General features: G+C 31.7%; 1 protein-coding gene across 2 annotated transcripts; it reads left to right on the top strand.

Annotated features, from left to right (window-relative positions):
• Positions 1-3,147: 3,147 nt before the first annotated feature.
• LOC146956766 (protein LIGHT-DEPENDENT SHORT HYPOCOTYLS 4-like) lies at positions 3,148-4,701 on the top strand. 2 transcript variants are annotated; one of them, XM_085731226.1, is made up of 2 exons: positions 3,148-3,900; positions 4,458-4,701. In XM_085731226.1, exon 1 carries the CDS (start codon positions 3,285-3,287, stop codon positions 3,885-3,887), a length of 603 nt encoding a protein of 200 aa, XP_085587352.1. In that variant the 5' UTR covers positions 3,148-3,284; the 3' UTR covers positions 3,888-3,900; positions 4,458-4,701. The 2 variants fall into 2 exon arrangements, with proteins under 2 accessions (XP_085587352.1, XP_085587351.1); XM_085731225.1 differs by having other exon boundaries at positions 4,448-4,701.
• The last annotated feature ends 6,180 nt before the right edge of the window (positions 4,702-10,881 follow it).

Below are 10,881 nucleotides of genomic sequence, written 5' to 3'. Positions count from 1 at the left end.
GGGCTCTATATGTATTTGGTGCAAAATTCCCTCTCAAAAAATATATGTATTTGGTGCAAAATGCAAATTCATATATTGTTTCGGTTAACGAGGGTATTATATATAATTTAAATAATGTTTACTTAAAATATGAATTATTTAAGATTGATTATTTTTTGTCAAAAAAAAATTAATTCTTTTTTGTCGTTTGTCCAACACATTTACGGATTGTCCCTGCTGGATTCAGTCTTATGTGATAAGACTTTTTTTATAGGACTTATGTGGTACTATTAACATAAAATAGTAAGAATTTAGATTTGATAACACTCCTGTAAAATTTATGTGTGACTTATATGAATTATTGAATTTTATTTTTAAAACAGTAGAATCTATATCTATATATTCCTAAAACAAATCTATGTGGGTCACATAAAATTTTACTTTATGTACCAATAAAATTTTATGCTTTGTTTTTTTTTTTTTTTTGAAGGGATGCTTTGTTTTGTTTGGATAGTACGGTTTTCAAATTATTTTAACTGTAATGCAAAGCAAATAGAAGGAGATTGATTGATATGTGTATATCACACTTTCATGGTACTTTCTTTATGGCTCGGACTTACATAATTAACCATTGTCTCTAAACTATAAAAGGGGAAGCAACTTCTCTCTTTAAGGCTATTATATTAGATTTTATAAGTTTTGAGACAGATATGTAATCTAAATCGAACAATAGCAATAACTATAGAGAGTAACAATTAGATTGGATGTTTTTATTTTTTATCAAATATTGATTTATAAGCTTAATTTTTTTAACTTGCGTAAATATTGTGAGAAAACAAGTAAATAATTTTTTTATAAGTCAATGCAGTTATTTATTTATTTATCATGAATGGGTGGCGGAACATGTTGTGTGCTTGGTCTGCTTGGACCGATAGTTGTTTATGGGGTTGATTAGGGCAGATCATTACGTGTTTGAATTGTTGATTGTTCGACTTCTTTTGCTCTTCACGAGAGAGTTTGCTCCAGTTTTCTCGTTTGGACTAGATCGGGGTTTGTCTTGTAGGCGGGCTCTCGACTTGCGTTTATGTTGTTGTATTTGGCTAGTTTCTTCCTCTTTCTTATTATTCGCTTTGATATATATTCTTGTATTGTTTTTGGTTCTAGTATATTTTTTCATTAAAAAGAAAAGAATGTTCAATTCCAAAATTTTATTTTATTAGGAAGGAAAATTATTATTTTAATGACATTGTGTATGTTACTCTCTCATTCAGTCCTTAAGGATAAGACCATTTTAGAAGATTTGTTTGTCCTTAAATATAAAATCATCTACAAATTTTTAGATGTATATATTACTCGTTTTTCAAATATATCCTTATTAATACTTCTTATTTATAAAAAGTTAACATTAAATGGTATTTATGCATAAATCATGGTAACTTAGTAGTTACACTTCATTCTAACACTTCTTAATATGCGTAAAAAAATTATAGAGTTTTATAAAAAAGAATAGAGAGTAATAAAAGGTAGACATATTTAAACATGCTTATGGATTTTCTTCAAAAAAAAAATCATGCTTATGGTTTTGTAAGGGGGACAAAGAATATCATTAATTATTGTATATTGGTTTCCTAAAAGAATCAAAATTTTAGACCAGAAATAAAAAGCTAGTAAATGGATAAAGATTAGAGACAAAGAGTGTACTCCTTACAATAAGAAAGAGAGACATTTTAGGGCAGAGGGAGGAGTGTTATTTTTTCTAGGGATTAGTTCTTCCTGATAAAATCAAATTTGGGTACACATTGGTAGCGAAAATAGGAAAACCATTAAATTTGATTTTTTTTTTTACAATTGGATAACTCGTTTTAGGATAGAGAGAGTAGTGTTATTTTTTGGGTCGGCTAAAAAATGCAAGTATATATACCTCTATATATATTTTGCATTTTCAACCACCTAAATTATTTTTTTCTTGCACAACTAGCCCAAAAAATTTAAAAACTCAAAAGTTTAAACCCCTAAACTAAGGTCTAGGTTCGCCCTTTCTAAACTGAACTATCTCATATTGTAGTCAAACAATTTTCATAATTGCCATGGGTTTGTAGTTAAGTAAGGATTATTTTCTTTTTTTAAGGATGTAGTAAGCATTACTTAGTACACAAAGAAGCCTACATAGTTTACATTTTTATACCAATAAATCCATTTATACTAAAGAAGCCTACATAGTTTAAATGTTTTAAAAACCTACATATTTAATATAAAATGCACAAATTTTAAGAAAAAGTAACTATTTTATACTTTTGAATGTATGTAAATTTGAACATGATAGAAAAATCTTTAATAAAATGCATGTTTTTAAAAAAATAATAACAAATGCATCTCATAAGTTGTATAATGCTTATATTTAAGGTCAATTTTTTTTTTTAAGTATTTACTTTAATAACAATTATTAATGAACCAAAGAAAATACTAGCGAGTGTTCCTAGAATATTGACTAAAGTTTTAAAAGAAGTTAATTCATATTAAAAAGTATTGTAATTATTACTAAAACAAAAATCAAAATTTATATTTTTAAAATAATTTATATTAACGGATTCCTTAACCAAGTAGATGACTTTCATAATTGAAACTGAAATGATTATAATTTGCAAAAACAAATCATCATATCTAGGGATTAACACTTCTTTTAAAAGTAACAGTCTAATGATGGTAAATACACAAAGCCCTACTGTCTACTCATAAGCCTACATATATATGGTTGATGATCCCATTATATTCCTGTCAGACAAGGAAGGGCAAACAAGTCATTTCCTTAAAGGTGTTGTCAATCAACAAAAGAAAGAGAATCAACAAAAAACTGATTTTATATATATTTTATTTTACCCCCACACACACCTATTAACTTTATCTGTCTGCATCAATCATCTCTCACAGTCATGCATTTTTCAAATTCAACCTATTTCCATTTCCACAAAAAACCCTAAAGTCCAAACCACTGCTCCTTTCTCATTTTGATAGGGTCAAATTAAAGCTACACAAATTTTCCATATAAAAAGAAAACTCTGCCAATTCCTAAAAATGGATTTTTGCTAAAAAGCACCTAACATTACCACTTACTACACTTTCAAGTATTCTAGGAGTTATCAAAAAAACCAAAAGAATGCAAAGATGTAGCATAGCCTTGTAGGAAAATAGTCTTCACTCTTTCTTAACTGTTCTTTTACCCCTCCATCACTCTCTATCACACCCCCTCTCTCTTCTCTCTCAATAAAAAAGCCTCTAGATCGATCAAGATCCAATCTAGTTTAGTCATGAATTCATTTGAAGAATTCAACTCATCATCATCAACAAACACACAAACAAAAAACATCATCAACTTCACCAACACAACAACCTCAGAAGACAACAAAAACATCTCAAATTTCACATCTTCTTCTTCTTCAGCAGTACCACCAGCAACGACAAACACTCTAAGTCGCTATGAGAATCAAAAAAGAAGAGACTGGAACACTTTTGGTCAATACCTAAGAAACCATAGACCACCACTTTCACTCTCACGTTGTAGTGGAGCACATGTTCTTGAATTTTTAAGGTATCTTGATCAGTTTGGGAAAACTAAGGTTCACTCACAGATTTGTCCATTTTTTGGTCATCCAAACCCACCTGCACCTTGTCCTTGTCCTCTTCGACAAGCTTGGGGAAGTCTTGATGCATTGATTGGAAGACTAAGAGCTGCTTTTGAAGAGAATGGTGGGAAACCTGAAGATAACCCTTTTGGTGCTCGTGCTGTTAGACTCTTTCTTCGTGAAGTTAGGGACTCTCAATCTAAAGCTAGAGGTATTAGCTATGAGAAAAAGAAGCGTAAAAGATCTCAAATTCAACCTCCACCACCACCATCAAATGCAACTAATTAAGTACTAAGCAATGGTATATTATATATATTATTCTCTCATATTTAATTAGCATGTAACAAGTTGTTTCATTCATTCTAGAGTATATTTGGATTAGCACTGAGTTTAGATAAATCACACTCAAACACCTTAAATTTTTATTTTCAAGTTTCAACTATATGAGGGTGTTAGGGTATGTGATTTTTGTGACATTCCAAACATGCAAATATTAGCAAATATGTGTGTTTGAACAATCAAACTTAGACAATTTTTAAGTGATTAACGCAATTCAAATACATGGTTAATTTTATGTTTATAGTAGATGATTAATGAATATAACATGTATCTAAAGTCATTAACCATTAACAACAATTTTTAGGTGTTTAAATCTACTTGCAATTGAACACCTCAAAATTTTGTGGTTAATGGAGTTAGGTTGATGGTTACTAGTTTCAGCACATGGTATATTCATTAATAATCTAGTGAAAATTAGTCACTTATTTGCACTGTGTTAATAGTGGTTCTCCAAAAATAACCTCTCAATTTAAATGTTATTCATTTTTTTTTACTTTTATATTTGCTAGTTGTGTGCAGAAGTTGTGATTTGATACTGAGTGACTGCACTATTGGGAAGGATACACTTTGGAATTGGAATACCCTAAACAGAAGAAGCATGTACTCTTGGTTGAAGCATGAAGCAGTGGTTGAGTGTTATTTTAGGCATTAAAAATGACATTGAAATGGCTCTATGACACTGCTAAACTTGTAATAAAATGTTTCCATCTTAATTAAGATGTTACATGACGAAAATAATATATGGATTTCAATATTATGTTTTCATGTGTTCCCTGGATCATGAGGTAGGTAATGTGGTTTCTTCCTTCAGTTACTTTGATGTCTTGATGTTTTGCTTAGGCATATGAAACTATAACCATATGTGAACTATAATTTAATCTTTATTGTATATTGACTTTTACTTTATTTTTGCTAGCAAATTTTGAAATTATACATACTTATGTATCTAAGACCTTTTGTGTGAAAGAATGAGTCATAGTATACTATATGAAAATTACTTAGTGCAGATTTGTGGTAGGATTGTCATAATTACGCTGAGCCGCTTTGATTTCCATAAAACTACACTTTGTAATAAAATTTATGTAAAAAATAAAAAAGGGAAAATGTTTCCTATACAACTCAATTGGTGTATACACCTCGACAAAGATAGAAATAAGAGAAAGTTGTGTGATAAATATTATAGATGATAATGTGAAGAAAAAGGGAGATAAAGAAAAAATAAAATGTTAAATAAGTGTAGAAAAATTTGAAATGTTTAAAATAAGTTTCTATGTAGTTGCGATTTTGACAAACTGACCAATTGTTTAAACCCTAAACATAATGATTTGTTGCATTATCCATAGTATTCTTTGATTTCAGGGATGAGCTCTTTTGGTAGCTTTTCATTCTTTACGTTCTGTTAGTTCAGTGATTTCGTGTAGTTTACTTTAGTTAATAATCAGTTCTTAGTTATTATAGGTAGACCTATAGGTATCGCAATATAGAGTCTGATGAGTTGATATGATGCTTCAAACCGTCACAAGAATTGGAAGCATAGTCATGCCTTGGAGTTTGCGTCTAATTGGTAGTGCGTGCGTGCGTGCGTGCACTTTTGTTTTTGTCAAATTTAACGTGAAACTGGGTGCTGCCAATACACTACACACACTATAGGTGTTATTGTTAAGGGTCTTGTTAACCGGTATTTTCGGGGCACTGGTTAAGGAATCCAAAAAAGGAAAATTTGAATTAAAAGTAACACTTTTTTGACTTTTTTGAGAAATTGATTACAGAACTTCTAATACAAAAGTTGTTATATTTGCTCCCTTAAGCAGTGCCCCCGGGACATTGGTTAACATTTTCCTATTGTTAATAACAGTATCCAAAACCATACTTATACAACCGTTTTTAAACAAGTTTTAAGACAAGTTTTTCTAATGTTTTATTACTCCCTCCGTTTCAAAATGAGTGTCGTTTTAGATGTTTACACACATATTAAGAAATGCAATGATTAAAAGAAAGAGAATGGTTATTTTACCAAATTATCCTTATTAACTATTGGTTAGTTTTGAAAGTAATACTTTGGAAGTAGTGTACAAAGTATTAATTGGAGGGTACAATTGAAAAGAAAAAGTTATTATTGCATTGGAAACCGAAAGCGACACTCATTGTGAAACAATTTTTTTTGGTTAAAGCGACATTCATTTTGAAACGGAGGGAGTATGTTTTTATTTTCTCTTCATTCTTTTTATTGTTTTTGTCCAATAAAAAATGTATAAGAGAAAAATTATCATAAAATAGTCGTACAAATATCACTACTTTAATAATATACTAAATATCACTTCTTAAATAAGATGTGCTGCTAATATTTTTAGTTGTGATATATTTAGACAAACAAAAATTGATAGTGTATTCCGACACTGTATAAAATAAAATGTTGATGTATGCTGAAGTTGGAATTGCGAAAAGAATATACAAGTTAGAAACCTCATATATACATATGGTGTTGATGTCGAGAAGTGTTTTCAAAAAACTTTTTTTTGAACAATTTGTTTTAAGAAGAGCTCGTTAACCTCCAAAATTTTTATTTGTTAATCATTTTTAGCTACTAATTTTATTGGTGATCAATTTTTGTTGGATTATCTGACCGACTATTTTAGAGCATTTTAACTTTCAACTATGTTTCCTCTAAAAAAAATACTTTAAACGAGGTTTATTAATTCACCACATAGGTCATGTATCTATCTAGCTACATGTATATGTCTGTATATATGTACTCCCTAAGATCCGCCTTTGGACAAGATATATAAATTTTTTCTGTTTACAATCTGTAGCAGTACAGTACCTATCGACATACATGTATAAAAGCATGTACTTTTGTTCGTGTGTATGTAGCATTTTCAGGTGATTTCAGATCATACAAAATAAGTCTTTGAACAATTTTGCTGAATCAAAATAAGGCAATAAAATGTAGTTTAAATTACTTTGACTCCAATAGTTCGGGTTGTTTAATATGAACCCGATCCATATGAGATAATACTAGTTATAGCGTAAATTTTAATATAATAATTTTTTATTATTACCAAACTCATTTTTTTACTGTTCTCGTGAGCTTAGCTCAGTTGGTATGGACAATGCATAAAATATACAAGGTCCGGGGTTTGAACCCCGGCCACCACAAAAAAAAAAAACTCATTTTTTTACTAAAAAAAGTAAGATCCACCTTTAAATCATTTTTGAGAGGTTCATATTAGACACACCTCAATATTACATACTTTATGTTAATAATGTGTGGAGGACACTTTTACTGAGTCAACGTTCGAGAATGTAAACACATGAGAGAAAGTAGTGAGAGAAAGCGAGAGAGTTTCGGGGAGGACCTGTTTTATCTTGGTTTTTGGGTGTCAAACATTGATTACGTTTGAACCTTTTTAACCGGTGATATCTCATTTTTTCTTGGGAAGGGAAAAAATAAGCAAAACCCTTGAGAATCGAGGTCCGAGAGTTGTTTTCGCTACGGGAAGGTGTTAGGCACCCATAACGACTATAGTAACCTATAGGAACCGTCTTTACTTTCTACGCACGCGCTTTATTTTTAAATGCTATTTAAAAAATGATATTTGCACCTAAGATTTACTAAGTCAAGAATTGGAGGGAGAAGGAAGCGTTTGAATTTTTATTTTATTTGAATTGAAGGAATTTTGATTCCTTGCCTACGTACCCGTTTAAGGGATCAAATCCACCGTAGTTCTCTTCCAAAAAATGTTTTCGTTTTTGTTGGTTGATTTTAAGTTTGAAAATTGGAATTTTGAAGAATGAGAGAGGGAGGCCTCAAGGGCATAAGGTTGTGAAATTGTGAGGTTGAATTAGTTATTTTTTGGAAACAAAGTCAAGTATGATTAATTTCCATTGAAATTTGATTAAGAAAATAAAAAAGGAAAATACAATGGGATTTTGATCCCAAAGGTTTATTTAGAAAATGATTTGAGTGATATTATTCATGTTTGTTTGGAAAATTGATTTTTCTAAGTGTAAATCCTAAACATTCATCTAAACATTCAATCCTAAACATACATCTAAACATGCATATCCTAGCCATACATCTAAAATATCTATGTGATGTGTGTGCATGTGTTTGTGGAATTTTTCGAGAGTTTTTTTTGAGTGAACAGGGGTGTAAAAAGTATTAGGCGGTGTGGAAATAGCACAAAATTCAATTAAAACGAAAATTGCAGACAATCAAGGCCCAAGCCCAGACTTAAGAGGAAAAAACCGGGTCAAAGCAAGTTGGACCGGTTCAGGAGCGGGTCGGTTCAACCGAACCGGTCCAACAAGGGCTAAGCAAAACCAGCAGCAACGCTGCTCCTTCTCTCTATTTCCATTGTCCACATTCTTCTTTCTAAAAGGATTAAACCAAAGACTCTCCTTCTCTCAAGTCTATCTACATCTTTAAACAAACAACTCTGATACACAAAGCATGGATGAGGATGATTCAAAGCTACACGAAAATACAAAGGTAAAGCTTCATCCAAAGTTCAAAATAGAAAACATCTCAAATGGAAAAAATCACGGCATCGATCTGGACTTGGGAAACCATTTCAAACGCATTGCTCACGTACAGAAGCAGGATGAACATGTAATAGGTAGATTCAAAGCAATTCAAAACAAAAGATTGAAGGAAGCAAACCTTAGGATTAAATTGGAGAAGAAAGGGGCCTACACATACCGACTTCGATCTGGAACGATTGCTTAGCTCGCGAGACCACTGGATTTGACTTCTCCTTTTGACGTTCAATGATCTGGTTCGGTTGTGCTTGCTACGATCGAGGACGAAACTGATTCGCTTTCGTTTGTCTTCTTCACTACTCGATCTGTTGCTTGTTCGTACTCAATCCCCTCTTCTTTCACGAATCCGATTCTGTTTGGTGCTTAAAGGCTTCGGATTCGATTTGCTTCAACGGTACGAATTTTCGTGTTGTGATGATGAACACGTGAGAAAGCTGCTGTCTGTTAATTCAATTTCGAATAGAGGTCAAGAAATGGTGATGAATACGAGAGATTTTCGTGAAGATTTGCGGTGGATTGAGGTTTTTGATTGTGATATTTTTGTGTTATTCGGTGAAAATTGGTGGAATTGGTGAGTTTGTGATGAATTTGGGAGGTTATGGAGGTTGTTATGGTGGTTGAAGATGAAGATGGAGGTGGTTAGAGTTTGTTAGGGTGGTGATGGAGGTGGTTAGAGTTTGTTAGGGTGGTGATGGAGGTTGTTGAAGATGAAAGAGGTGGAGGGAAAATGATTTTGTGAATTTGTGGATTTCTGAGAAAATAATTAGTTGAATGTGAAATTGTGAAGTGAGTTGGATTTATAGGTGCCATGCAATAATTCTTGACCAATGGGAAAGTGCCACATGGACTAAGTAGTAACAAACTTTGACCCACGTTGACCTGCAAAAATAACAAACTAAAAGGACCAAAATGCAAATAACGAAACTTTAAGGGCTAAAATGCAATTAGTAACAATTTTTAGGACTAAAATGAAAATAAAAAATAAAATTGAATTAAAATTGGTAAAATGGAAAATAACGTAAAGTGAAACGATTAAAAATGACAAAATGGACTAAAATGAACCAACTACTAAATGAGGTACTTCAAAGTAACCTCTCTCTGTCAAAATTTCGTGTGAAAAGACCAAAATGCCCCCTAGGGACTAAAACGACTCAAAACGACTCAAATGCAATTTTAAAATGGTTTTTGACATGGAATTAAAGCAAGAGTTTATGCAAGCAAAATTAAAAGACTCAGAGACAATTTTTAAGGATTAAACAGGGTTTTAACACATGAAATGACTGAAATGCCCCTAGGGGCTAAACTAACTCAAAATGACTCAAATGTAATTTTTGAAATGGATTTTAACATGAGATTGAAACAAGGACTTATACAAACCAATTGAAAAGACTCAAACAATTTTTAAAGGACTAAAATGAGTTTGAATGTAGGAAAAAACTAAAATACCCTTTTTTCATGAATTTTGCAAATAACATTGAAATAAAATGCAGAGAAAGATGCAATTGATCAGAGACAAATTCAAATGACTTGAAATGCAAGAAAAGAAGACTAGAGCTAGTATTTTTAGGTCCAAAATTAGGGTATAACAGGACCATCGTGGGAAATATGAGAGAAAACATAATTAACCTATAACTTGGAAGGAATGTCCAAGATCAGAGGAATGGTTTATCCATAAATTTGATCAAAGGACATTTTCCTTTTTATTTCAAAACATCCTTGTGAAGTTAAAACCATTGATTTATGACATCTTTTTGTTAATTTTGGAAGAGTACATGTTCATTCCTAACAAGGTGGATATGAGGGAGTAAATATTTTGGTTTGTTTAGTTTAAGGAGGTGAAAATGAGGAAGAGTAAGAGAACAAACTTCAAAATGTTTGGCAGGGTCTTATTTATAACCGGTAAAATTGTTGGTTATCACCTTACACTTATCCCCATATTTCATGAGAAATTGAATGGTTGCATGGTTTATAGCATCTAATTAGTGACTATTTACGAAATTAATTAGTTTTGATTGTTACTTAGTCATTTTGAATTAGTGATGCTCGTTTTGGTTGTTTTGTGGAACATTTTGAATATTTGTTGTGGCGATACAAGAAGATATATCGTTGGAAAGGAGTTTGGCGATGTATGGAGATACATTGCTATGAGAGAAGCTTGGAGATGTATCGTTTTAGATCGCCCAGTACGATCGTAGAAGTGTACGAACTCTTGGGACCTTGTCTGCCATTGCATAGGGGCTAAATTCAATAAGATGTCTCCAATCATTGTAGCATGAGGAATAAAAGAAAATGTTGAGTACCAAGAAGATAAGACAAGGACACCTCATAGGAGAAATTACCAAAGGGCACAACTTGTAGTGGTTGGACTTGTACTATGAAAGTGTGACATTATGCAATCAAA

The sequence above is a fragment of the Medicago sativa genome, chromosome 1 (genome assembly GCF_051527215.1).
Source record: "Medicago sativa cultivar Bolivia chromosome 1, Bolivia_mono, whole genome shotgun sequence".
NCBI classification, from domain to species: Eukaryota; Viridiplantae; Streptophyta; class Magnoliopsida; order Fabales; family Fabaceae; genus Medicago; species Medicago sativa.
This window is presented reverse-complemented; position numbering and strand designations above follow the sequence as displayed.

What these genes read in the sequence shown, in the direction of transcription:
- LOC146956766 (XM_085731226.1), top strand. Translation starts at nt 3,285, where the DNA reads ATGAATTCATTTGAAGAATTCAACTCATCATCATCAACAAACACACAA.